At 42.9% G+C, this 12,990-nt stretch overlaps 1 protein-coding gene across 2 annotated transcripts in view; it reads left to right on the plus strand.

Moving 5' to 3' along the window:
* The window catches only part of AKAP13 (A-kinase anchoring protein 13), a 242,544-nt gene that overhangs the window by 107,391 nt on the left and 122,163 nt on the right, over positions 1-12,990 (plus strand). The window contains exons 4-6 of one of the 2 annotated variants that reach the window (XM_081337518.1): positions 1,255-1,551; positions 6,393-6,576; positions 9,797-9,986. In XM_081337518.1, the coding sequence (XP_081193644.1) occupies positions 1,255-1,551; positions 6,393-6,576; positions 9,797-9,986 (671 nt within the window). Of the gene's footprint in view, positions 1-1,254; positions 1,552-6,392; positions 6,577-9,796; positions 9,987-11,600; positions 12,664-12,990 lie in introns of those variants that run through there. The other variant, XM_081337519.1, reaches the window with a different exon arrangement.

Consider the following 12,990-nt stretch of genomic DNA (forward strand, 5'->3'; position numbering starts at 1 on the left):
GCCCTGCCTTTGCTTGTGAAACCCCAATTATGGAGGACGTTGCCATCCTCATTCTGAGAGCTTAAGGACTCCAATTCCTGCTTCAGTTTTCCTCTTCAATAGTGAATGAATTGGTTTTTTGCCATGTTACCCTAAAAGGATTTTTCCCCAGCTGCCACTATCCACCGAGCAGCTGTGAATTGTTCAAGTCTGTTTCTGGAGAAGAAAACATCATTTGAGTCCATTGATGTAATTAAAAATAGAGAGGAAGGAGGCTGGCGGGGCGGGGGGGGGGGAAGGAATGTTGGTTCGTTTCTAAAAGGGACTGAAGTAGTTCGTAGAGTAGCTTTTACAGTAATTAATGAATGAGATGTCCAGTTTGGGTGTGGAGGGTGATGACTGCAATGGAGTACAAGAAAGGAGGAGAGGCGAAGCATTGATCTACCAATAAAACAATGGTGGTTTTGAAAATAGGAAGCCTTCAGAAGGAAGGGGAAATTGAGTTTAAATGCTCTGTATAATCCTTGTTTGGCTTGATTTGCTGTGGGAACTACCTTCAGTGCAACCCTGATGTTTCAGCCTCCTCCCTTTTTAATCAAAATGTTTGAAAGGATGGCATTCCCATCTTGTCTGGTTTTGATATCTCCACCAGGTTTGAATGCTCTAATCCCTGACTTAGGAAAAAGCTAAAATCAAGTAGTCCTCAGCCTACAACTATCAACTCTAGCTAGATTGTGGTGCTCTGAAAGAAAGACAGCCTGTGCTTGAGATGATACATTTCACTCTCCCTCCCCAAAAAAAGAACAGAAGGGGGGGAAAAAAGTATAAGCGTAGAAAAATATCAAAATTAAAATATCTTGTGCAGTATCCAGCTTCTTCACCAGGTCAACCTAGAATTGCTGATTCCAGTTGAAATCAATTTGTAGAAATTATTTATGCCAGCCTGAATATATCACTTTATTAAGAGTTCCCACTACAACTGTGCATTGATTGCGTTTATTTCTTTAATTTACTATTTTTCTCTTAATGCTGCCCATTTCTCTGCGAAGCGACATTTAACTGATGTAGTTTCATGAAAATGAAATGAACCTGGTGGCCTTACGCTTGTCCCTTTCTTTGAAACCTGGCCTCCTGTGGCTTCTTCCAAAGGGGTTGTGCAACCCCTGAACTTCATCAAAGTCACACACCCTTGATGAAGATGCTGTAGCTAGAGATGGGAGGACATGGGAAAAAGTAGAATGGAAATGTCTCATTTAAGTCAATTTTGTTTCACAGGCCATGACTGTTGTGAGACAGTGAAAGTCTCTCTCTGTGCCAGCAAGCAAGGCCACCCACTTCTGGTGGTGGCGGAGGAGAGCTTGCAGTTTGTCCAGGATGAAGCTTACGACGCGGCACAGTTCCTGGCATCGTGTGCTGGAAACCAGCAAGCATTAAACTTTACACGTTTCCTGGATCGCTCCAGGCCACCTGCAGGGGACTTAGATTTTCTGGATGAGAAAGTCACTTTGGCGTTTCGTCACCTGAAACTGCCGACTGAGTGGAACGTGTTGGGAACAGACCACCATCTCAATGGTAAGCTTTGGTAATGCTTTGTACATGCTGCAGATTGGATTATTACGGTGATAATCAAACTGAGGAGCTGGTTCCCCACGTCATATTTTAAACAGACTGGACTGATTTCTCCCTGCAAAGTACAGGCTGTTGAGTCTGTTTTCCATAAACCTGATTTATTCCATTAGTACCCTATTTGTCTGCCCAGATTAGCTTTCTAAGCAATTTGCATTTAACAATGCCACGCCACATAAACAAATCACAGTGAAAAGATTCTGTTGTTGTTTTGTTTTGGTAGAGGTTATTTGTAGCATTTTTATCCTGTGAGTTAACCAAAATGACTATTGGGACAGTTCCTTCCTGAAAAAGAGAGAGAAAAAAGAGAAGAGAGCACCAACTCTTGGGTATAAAAAAAGGTTAAATTAAATGGTTCCTCTTTCATCTGAAGATTCTCAGTCATCCAGGTCAGGGGTAGGCAACCTCGGCTCTTTTATGACTCATGGACTTCAACTCCCAGAATTCCTGAGTCAGCTATGCTGACTCAGGAATTCTGGGAGTTGAAGTCCATGAGTCATAAAAGAGCCGAGGTTGCCTATCCCTGATCCAGGTGATGGTTGTCCCAAAGATGCTTTTTCAAAAGGCAACAGGACTTCCTTTGTTTTTCCTTGAAGATGTTTCACTTCTCATCCAAGAAGCTTCTTCAGTTCCATGCCCGACCACCACCACCACCATCGTCGTTGTCATCATCATCATTATTATTTAATGTATATTATAATTCTAGGAGGAGAAGCAAATCAAGGAAAAACAAAAAAAGTCCAGTTGCCTTTTGAAAAAGCACCGTTGGTTCCTCATTGCTACTAAAATATCCATGGAGATACCTAGAAAAGGCCACTATTGAAATGAAATGGAGAATGCAGCCCTGGGGGCTAATTTTAGATATTAAGAATTTGAACCTCGGCTCCTTTTCTCTCTCTTTACCCCCGGTGTCTTTATTTCAGTCTTATCAATTGTTCTTGTGGTCACGTTGTGCTAGTTATTCTTTGACCAGTTGGTTTCTCTGTGGTTGCAATGTGCAGCTGGCTGCACAGTGTGACCATAATTTGTTTTTCCTTTCCAGATATTAGTAACCTTGCTATTTACTTTTGGGGTAAGTGGCGTTATGCATAAGTACATTCAATGGCCAGGGTGACATCACCTATCCTTATCTTGCCCTCTTTACTCCCATTCTTTAAGCATTCCATTTATTCTCATGCATCGTTTACTTAGCCTACATGCCACTCTTATCCTATTCAACCATCAACTTGGAATTTCATATTTGTGCAGTACATTCCAAACGCAAATCTACTCACACTGTCAACCACTTTCTCACATTCATTCGCAAAATCTGATCTGCCTGGCACAACGCTATGCTGCACTTCCCAAATTGTGCTCATTGTGATCGCTTGCACCTTTTCAATCAGAATTTGGTGGAACACCTCAGAACGGGACAGCTCACCATGGCCAAGTCACTGGGACAACTCACCATGGGGTCAATCATCCAACCTTCTGCTCACACAGGAGACCCTATACAATTTCGAACAAGTCCAATCTCTTACAGAGAGACTCTTAATATTATAAAGGTAAAGGTAAAGGTTCCCCCGCACATGCGTGCTAGTCGTTTCCGACTCTAGGGGCCGGTGCTCATCTCCGTTTCAAAGCCAAAGAGCCAGCGCTTGTCCGAGGACGTCTCCGTGGTCATGTGGCCAGCATGACTAGACGCCAAAGGCGCACGGAACGCTGTTACCTTCCCACCGTAGTGGTCCCTATTTTTCTACTTGCATTTTTATGTGCTTTCGAACTGCTAGGTTGGCAGAAGCTGGGACGAGTAACAGGCGCTCACTCTGTTACACGGCACTCGGGATTCGACCCGCCAAACTGCCGACCTTCTGATCGACAAAGCTCAGCGTCCTAACCCACTGAGCCACCGCGTCCCCCTCTTAATATTATAGATAACTATTATTATTAGTAATATTGCTAATAATATTACTAATGATATTACTAACAATATTAAAGAGAGGAACAGTCTAGACTACAGTTATCTCGCATTGAATTGTCCTGCGGTGAGTTGTCCTATGTCGCGTTGGCCACGGTGAGTTGCCCTAGACCAGAGGTAGGCAACCTTGGCTCTTTTATGACTCATGGACTTCAGCTCCCAGAAGAAATTTTGGAAGTTGAAGTCGACGAGTCATAAAAGAGTCAGGATTGCCAATCCCTGTCCTAGACCCAGAACATCTTCCAACAAACTTCAGACAATTAATCCTCTCCTTTTCAATTCAAGCTTGCTAACTTTCTTTTTGTAGAGGAGAACAGAAATGACATTTTTCCAATTGTCAGGTACGGATGCAGTCTTCACATGGGTTAAATGATGCTTTAAATAAACATGTCCATACTTTAACATTTCACCAGTTATATACCTTCTGTACTTGCAGCCTTATCCTTTCCCACATTCTTTTAGCATTTGTAACTCTTCCTCCATTTTTTTTTCTTGGTAACTAAGCTTGTTAGCATCTGGCTATCTCCAGGTATCAACTTCCATGACAGGAGTAATCAATATTGAAAGGTTAAGATTGACAAATGACTAAAAGGGCTGTACTGGATATTACTGCCATAATATTTTATTGATAGCAATTACAGTTTTGTGCAAGTTTCCTTGGATTTAAATTTGTCCTTGGTCTTTCTGAATCAACATATCCTTGGGGAATATCATTACTCGTGTTGGCCATGTACTCAGTGAAAAGCAGAGGGAGGTAAGATTAGGTTGGCCTTTCCCAAAGTGAGCAGTTTAAGTTGTGTAGGAGTTTAATTGATGTAGTGACGCCAAATGTTGCCTAGGAATTTCTTTCCTAGAGTGTTTTTAATTTAGAATTAGCCATCTCTTGGCATCGAACTAATGTGTTTGATGATTTTATACGGTAATATATTGATTTTGGTAGTTTTAGATCATAGAACATAAAATAACAGGGTTGGAAGGGACCTTTTCTAAGCTTCTTTTCTTTAGAAAAGAAGCTTTATGTTGATGTAATTATTTGCAGAAATATTCGAAAAATGTCTACATTTAATAGTTGTTTACCCAAATAGTAAGAATTGTATTAATTCAAGGTTGGCAAAAGAGAACACTATTGGAAGAAGAGAACATCAAGCAAAGCTATTAGGTGGACTATAGAATTATAGAAACTAATTGTTATTGTTTTTTAAAAAAAATATAAACCCAGACAACACACCGTTTACCAAATATTAAGGTGATTATGTTAAAAAATAAAATAATAAAACGTATTTTTTTTAAAACAAACAAACAAATGCAATTAAATCAGTCAGTCGATCAATTATTCAGCCCTTTCTCCAAACATCTCTATTACTGCTTTAAGGCCAACTATGAGCAATATGTCCTTCTTAGCTGATACCGGGGTGAGGCTGCAGTGTCTTCTTGCCAGAATTTAATCCAGACATATTTAGCACTGCAAGGTCCTGCAGCTCTTTTAACTCTTAAGGGCAGCTTATGTTTATGCAGGAATAAATGTTACGTGACTCAAAGCAATAACAACATTGCTTTCTAACTGAGCGTATGTAGGCACCAACATGTTGATGCCATTTAGACATTTTCTAGGAGGGGAGCTAGGCTGTTCCTCTCTGTGGTCACTCAGCTTGCCAGGTCTCTGCTCCAATTTTGTCTGGTTTTAATTTTTATACATAAAATAGGGTTGACAGATTTAGGCCCGGGAAGAGAAGTTAACACTCACTCTCTCTCTCTCTCTCTCTCTCTCTCTCTCTCTCTCTCTCTCTCTCTCTCTCTCTCTCTCTCTCTCTCTCTCTCTCTCTCTCTCTCTCTCTCTCTCTCTCTCTCTCTCTCCTCCCTCCCTCCCTCCCTCCCTCCCTCCCTCTCTCCCTCCCTCTCCCTCTGTCTCTCTCCCTCTGTCTCTCTCCCTCTCTCTCTCTCTCTCTCTCTCTCTCTCTCTCGTGAATTGAGAGAATGAAATAAAAACTGAAAAGAAAGGATGAGAAATGCTTTCTTATTTACTTATTACTCTTGACGAAATGCTGCTCAAAATGGCCAACGGGACTTAACGAGAAAAAACGAGAATGGACTTGTCTTCCAAGAACAAATTAACAAAATGTCTTTAGCTTGCAAATCGTTCACATGCCGGTGCTTTATATTTTCTTTTTCTTTTTTCTTTTAAAAAAAAAACCCCGCTACTGTTAACAGGGCTTCTGTGATCTAGAATGTTGAGCTTCTGCAGACAGCTCAATCTTCAATTTTTAGGATGGCAAGAGGCAGCTCCTAGTCCCTAGGGCTTCAAGATGAGGATAGGCAAGTCACAATGGCTGAAATCACAGAAGCAGCTTTGTTTCCTGTGCTGTGTGACCTGCTCCCCTCCCTCCCTCCCTCCCTCCTTCCCATCCCAACCAGCAAGGCCAGGTTTCATGATGAAGTGAGAAGTAGTTTCAGAATGAAGTTAGAAGCAGAATTAATTGCTTTGAGAAGGAGGTAAATGGCAGACAGAGGGCACTGTTTGATATTGAACAGATCACCTGGCTATAGATGCTACGCTTTTGTAAAGGATGGTGGAAATGAAGAATGACAATGGGAATTAAATAAGGAGCCACAGGTCTGATCCTTCATGTACCCTCTGAGTTTGATTCAGTCATCTCAGCTCGGTTGTGCCCATAGCTGGGGAAGTCCAGGGCTCTTCTCACTGTAAACCCTGGCTGATGTGTCAACTCTCATGCTCTTAATGAGAGAGTGTCTGGTGGGAAGTTTCCAGACGTGATCTGAATATCAACCTGGAGGCTGAAGCCGCCACCTTCTCTCTGCTTTGGTTTCTCAGAAAATGTTCCCCGAGAGACGTTGTTGCATTTTGCAGCCAGACTCGGCTTGCTGCGGCTGACGTGGTTCCTGTTGAAGCAACCAGGTGGCAGAAGGGCCGTGAGTGTTCCCAACAGCGAAGGAGCCACACCGGTGAGCTTAGCCTTGGAGAGGGGCTATCAGAAACTGCATCACATCCTGAACAGGTAAGGACCATTGATTCCGATTAGCAGTTCAGCCTTTTGGCTTTGTGGGTTTATCTCTTGCCTCTTATGGTGATTCCTAAGCAGTCACCCATCCAGAAAAAGGATCTGTTTAGCTTGAGTCATTTCCTCCCTTGTTTCTAGAGACTGCTCCACTTAGGACTGGAAACTCAGGGCCGATATAACTGGTCAATATAGCAATGCTGAGCTAATTGCCTGCTTTGTTGTTGTTGTTGTTGTTAGTTGCGAAGTCGGGTCCGACCCACTGCGACCCCATGGACAACGTTCCTCCAGGCCTTCCTGTCCTCTACCATCTTCTGGAGTCCATTTAAGCTCACGCCTACTGCTTCAGTGACTCCATCCAGCCACCTCATTCTCTGTCGTCCCCTTCTTCTCTTGCCCACAACCTTTCCCAGCATTAGGCTCTTCTCCAGTGAGTCCTTCCTTCTCATTAGGTGGCCAAAGTATTTGAGTTTCAACTTCAGGATCTGGCCTTCTAAAGAGAAGTCAGGGTTGATCTCCTCTGGGACCGGTTTGATCGCCTTGCAGTCCAAGGAACTCGCAGGAGGCTTCTCCAGCACCATAGTTGAAAGGTCTCAATTCTTTGGCGCTCAGCCTTTCTTATGGTCCAACTTTCAATTGCCTGCTTAGGAGAGGCAATATTCTAACTTTCTTGATGGCCTTTTTTTCCACCTGTAAGTCAACCTGCCAAGCAATATTTTAAGTCACTTGTTCTAAATCAGCGGCTCCCAACCTTTTCTATGCCTTGCGCCCCTAAAACGCTTCTGATATATACTTGCACCCCTTACAAAAGTTCAAAATAACGGCAACAAATTATGCATATACACTATAAATTTTAGATTAGATTTTTTTTAGATAACCTTTATTGTCATTTTTTCCCCTGTGGGCGCAACAGCACACGTTAAAAATGAAATTTAGTTGCTTCCTCTCGAAGTGTTCACATACATGACACACTTTTAAAACATACTATATAGAGCATATGTGCAGATCTACACCCTTACATATAAGTAACATATAAATATTAATCACTATCCATCTTGGATACATAACGGAAGGAGGAAGCTTGAGAGTTCACAAGGTTAATGCTGTATGGAACAAAGCTGTGACTGAATCTGGATGTTCTGCTTTGGATATCGCGAAGCCCCCTCCTCACGGAAGGTAACGAGGAAACAACCTTTGAAAACCCAGGTTTTCGCACCCCCTGGAATATCGTCTCAGTTGGGAACCCCTGCTCTAAATGCTTGCAAGTGTTTTGCCCTTCAGCGTAGCATTGGTAGACCTAAGAAAGTTCTAAGGCAACTTCCGGGCTGCATGTAGCCCCTGCCGCACACCATAAGGTGGTACCTAACCATTGTTCCTTACTTGGAGAGAGGAGTGGTTTTAGGGGCAAAATTAGATACTAATATATTACACAGAAAGGGATGCAGTGGCTCAGTGGGTTAGGACGCTGAGCTTGTCGATCAGAAGGTCGGCAGTTTGGCGGGACGAATCCCGAGTGCCGCGTAACAGAGTGAGTGCCTGTTACTCATCCCAGTTTCTACCAACCTAGCAGTTGGAAAGCATGTAAAAATGCAAGTAGAAAAATAGGGACCACTCCGGTGGGAAGGTAACAGCGTTCCGTGCGCCTTTGGCGTCTAGTCATGCCGGCCACATGACCACAGAGACGTCCTTGGACAAGCGCTGGCTCTTCGGCTTCGAAACGGAGATGAGCACAGGCCCCTAGAGTCGGAAACGACTAGCACGCATGTGCGGGGGAACCTTTACCTTTACCTATATTACACAAGAGCCCTCATTTCTGCTATTAAAAAAACCCAATCCTCCTTGATGAAAATATATATATATATATTCTGATTCGGGGAAAGTATTAACGAGCTATAATAACAATACCAATGACAATAATAACGATGGTGATGTTGGAAGGGACCTTGGAGGTCATCTAGTCCAACCCCCTGCTCAAGGCAGGAAACCCTATACCATTTCAGACGTGAAGGCTCTTACCTCATCCCTTTTCCCCAGAGCTTGAAACAACACTTTGAATTACGTTTTTTATGGGTGCAACCAAGGTGTCAGCTCCTGTTCGAAAGAACTTTAAGGAAATACTTCTTTCTCCCCGTCCAATTAAATTAAATTTTCTCTCTTTTTTTCTAAAACGTGTAATTTTGCAAGGCTATTTAACCTAGGACATTTTGCTTGATATCATTGATTTGGGGACTAACTGCAATTTGATGCATTTTGAGAACAAGGTAATCTCGGTTTTACTGAAATGAGCAACTAAAAGGAAAGTCGCTGGCTTCTTTAGGCAATGAATCTATCAGATGCTCCTAGTTAGAGCAACCTGGTTCTCTGTTTTAGAGCAGAAGGCTAATTGCCAACTTCATTTTGACCCAGATTCCCGGAGAAGAGCATCCTTGTTTATGATAACAATGGCACAGTTAGAAATAGAGATTCCAGAGACCGTGATTTTATATAAATTCCTGCATGTAGGAATCTTAAATCTAGAACGGTGTTTATAAGTATTATCCTGATGGTCTTGCCATGGGTGGGGAACCTGGTTAGGTAGTAACAGGAATGGGAACTGTATCTCTCAGATTTCATGTTTGGATGTGGGATGGAAAACAGTGGAGACATCAAAGTATGTGTATTTCTTTGCTGTGAGGTATTCATCTCAGCAAAGGCTGTTGTGTATTGTGTCACATCTCATGTATCCATTTCAAAATTGGTTCTCTTCCAAAGATGCTATGGTGAAAGTGGGAAATGTATTGTTTTGGCTGTGAGAATAATTTTGCTCTGGTCAGTATTTGAACGGGGGAGCACTTGGGAATGTTGTAGGCTAGACTGGAAGGTCATAAAACATGATGAAAGAAGGAGTTGAGAAGTTACTCACCATCTTCATCATCTCAGACAGAAGCTAAATATTTTGTCTTCTGTAGACTAGATCTATAAACTGAAATTTGATTGCTTCTGCAGAGGTTCACTTAAAGGTTTGTTAGTAACTCCTGCTCCATACTCTTCCCACATCTGTTATAGATTACTTGTGTCAAATAATTTGAAATACTTTCAGCTGGATATCATTTCTCAATTTCTAGAGTGCAACCCAAATGGTTTATCAATTGTTCATAATCGGCTCTTGCTAGGATGCAGCGTTTTGTAGCCAATTCAAAATTTATGAAGTTGAGAGTTTGGTTGCCCACGTCTTTTCCAGAGAAGAAGCCAACGAACCAGAGTCCTGGAGCACCTTGTCACGTACGGTACATTCTGGGGACTCCTGCATCAAGTACCACCAAAGCTTAAACATTTACACTCTGACAGTTGAAATGAAGGAAGGAGACAAACTGAACGTGGAGAAAGATATCGTTCAACTCCAGCTGCACATCCAGAATCTCCAGCGTACGGTGAGGGAGAGGATCTGTCTTAGCTCATTGGTTTCACTGAGCTTGATTTTGAATAATTCTGATTTGTCATGGTCTTGCCGCTTGATAAGTACCATGCTGTTATTTTAAAAAGTTGATAGGATTACAAGTTTGGCTTTGATTGTAATAAGAAGACAGTTTTATTGTGTTGTTCTTTATAATCTCTTGAGAATAAGTTGCTTTGAGATAACATTCTGGTTCTGACAGCTGACCTAAACACTCTCAGATGCCACAATTGAGAATCCTTGATTGCTGTGTATATGGATCACATATGAACAGATTAATGAGATGGGGAGAGGAATATGAGGCTAGGAAAAGCATCTGGGAATGTTTAATGATTCCTGCTTGTTATTTTTGTGGTTGCACGATATGCATGTAAATAATACAATAATACAAGCCCTCGGGGGGGCTTACAGTCAAAATGTGTATACCGCAGGAAGTGAGCCCCCCCCCCCCCAAATGGGGAGGTGATTGCAGGCAGGTGATAATCAGCACAGTTCTAGGTTAATGGAGGAATAGCCATCTGGGATCCCCGTACAGGGTCTTAGGGTGTAAATCACTAGAAAACAGAGATGGTGTTGCAGAGACCAAGGGTGAAAGAAGTAATAGTGAATGAAAGCAACTTAGTTTAACTACTGGAGCAAAAGAGCTAAAAATGAAAGAACTAATACTGGAATGTCACTGGTAACCGTTTTATTCCCACAGAATTCTAGGGTAAGGATAGGAGGCTTTGCTTCAGGGAGGAAATTATGCTAGGAGACCTGACAGAATGACAGAATTGGAAGGGATCTGGAATCTATTCCAACCCCCTCCCTGCTCGGGCAGGAAACCCTATACCATTTCAGACAAATGGTTGTCCGATCTCTTTATTGAAAACCTCCCCCCCCCCACAACGTCTGGAGGCAAATCATTCCACTGATTGATCTCTCAAGAAATGCCTGCTTCGTTCCAGGTTGCTTCTCTCCTAGATTAGTTTCTATCCATTGCTTCTTGTCCTGCCTTCAGGTGCTTTGGAGAATAGGTTAACACCCCACCCACCCCGATTCTCATCTTGGTTGTTCCAAGCCTTTATGTTTAAAAAGAAAGCGTTCGGTTTGATTTTCTGAAGACAAGCTGGAGTGATCTAGAAGAAGAAGATGTTTGTGGAGCGGGTGGCTTGCCCAGGGATAACTTATGGGCCGCCTAAGGCTCCTGGGCCAGAGATTTCATCAGCTCCCTTAAGCAGTACTTCAGGTTTTACCGCATAGTCACAGTCTTCCCTCGAGACCTTCTGGAGTTCACCAAATGCTGCAAAGAACAAAGCAGAGCTTAGCTTGTAAGTTAAAATGTGGTTTGGGTAGCTTTAGTTAAGTGTTTTGTAGCAACTTAGCAATAGTCTTAATATGCTGTGTGAACCAGGTTATCATATTAAGCCCTGCCATGAGTTGGACATTTGGACAGAGCATGCTACACGAACACAGCAATTGTGTGTTATACTAACCTGGGTTCAGTGCACTGTGTGAATACCGTCTCAGTATATTTTTAAATTGTTGCTTAGGTGCCCCATTGCTTGTGCACCGGCAGTGAAACAGAGCCAATGGCCTTCCACCTGAAAAGTCTTAGTTGGGTATTAACTGATAGCAAGTGCGCTGGCGGGAATGCATCATGTGTCACCAGTCGAAAAAGCTATGTTTAGATGGCCTTCTATCAAGAGACCTGGTTTGTTTCACATCTAATCTAATTTCAGTTTTAGTTCAGTCAGGGTCAACTGCTTCGCTTCCTGGAGAAAGAAGGATCTGTCTCTTTCAGTTTAGGGAACCAGAATGACTTCATTGAGAGGATGGCAGTAAGATCTTAATATTCTCTCCTCCTCCTCTTCCCCTCATTTTCTCTCCTTCCTTCCCTTCCTCCCTTCCCCCAGTCCCTTTGCGTTCCAGCACAAGTGTTTGTGTCTGGATCTGCTGCTGGCTGACTCCCAGCCAAAGTGTTTCCCTCTGATTGTGCTGAAGTCTTCAGCAGCTTCCTTTGTTTGAAGCTCAGTTGGGATTGAGGATGTTTGGATGGATCAGGACTTCGTTTTTGTCTTTTCTGAACATGTAGATAAGAGGTCTTTTGCTCATGCCCAGCAAAATTGGTACCCAATGGCCTTAGAAAGGCACAGGACCTTCAGGCTAATGTCATCCGACCCTGGACCTCATTTCAAAATGCATGCAAGAGATCAGACTTCTAATAAAAAAATTGACCCCTCCTGGATTAACATGGAGAGAGAAAGAGGGACAAATGAGAGAGACAGACAGAGAGAGAGAGGGAGAGACAGAGAAACAGAGACAAATGAGAGACAGAGAAAGAGAGAGAAAGAGAAGAGAGAAGAAAAAGAGAGAGAGGGAGACAGAGAGAGAAAGAGAGAGGGAGGGTGGGAGGGAGGGAGGGAGGAAGAGAGAGAGAGAGAGAGAGAGAGAGAGAGAGAGAGAGAGAGAGAGAGAGAAGAGAGAGAGAGAAGAGAAGGAAAAGAAAGCTAGGGGAAAAAAACCCAGCCATTCCCATCTAATTTTGAAGTGACTAACCTAAGGCTGATTTTTCCCATCCTGGTACCCTCCAGAGGCAGCCAGTTTGCAATGCTAAGAATTCCCTGCCAGCATGGGAGATGCTGTCCCAACCCACTGGGAGAGTACCTAGTCAGGTAAGGCTGGTCTAAGTCTAGTCAATTATTAGTGGAATCTATCTGAAGAATTCAGGTAAGAAGAACGGCAGAAGCTGAAAGCAACAAAACTTGCTTGGAACTGGAACAGAGGAAAGGGTGATTCAGGCTAAACTAAAGTGAAAAGCCAACAGGAGGCAATTTTCAGAGCAGTTCCACCTCTGTTCTTCTCCGTGTCAGACTGAAACTCAAAAGCAGCAAGGAACGTGGTGATGGGTGGGTGGCCTTTTCCTCCTACCAAGATTGGCTCTCCAGCCAACAGTGCTGCAGAAGAGAGTAACTAACGAGGGGTTAAAACATAAATCCAGA

This window comes from Vipera berus (assembly GCF_964194415.1).
Source record: "Vipera berus genome assembly, chromosome: 12".
NCBI lineage: Eukaryota > Metazoa > Chordata > Lepidosauria > Squamata > Viperidae > Vipera > Vipera berus.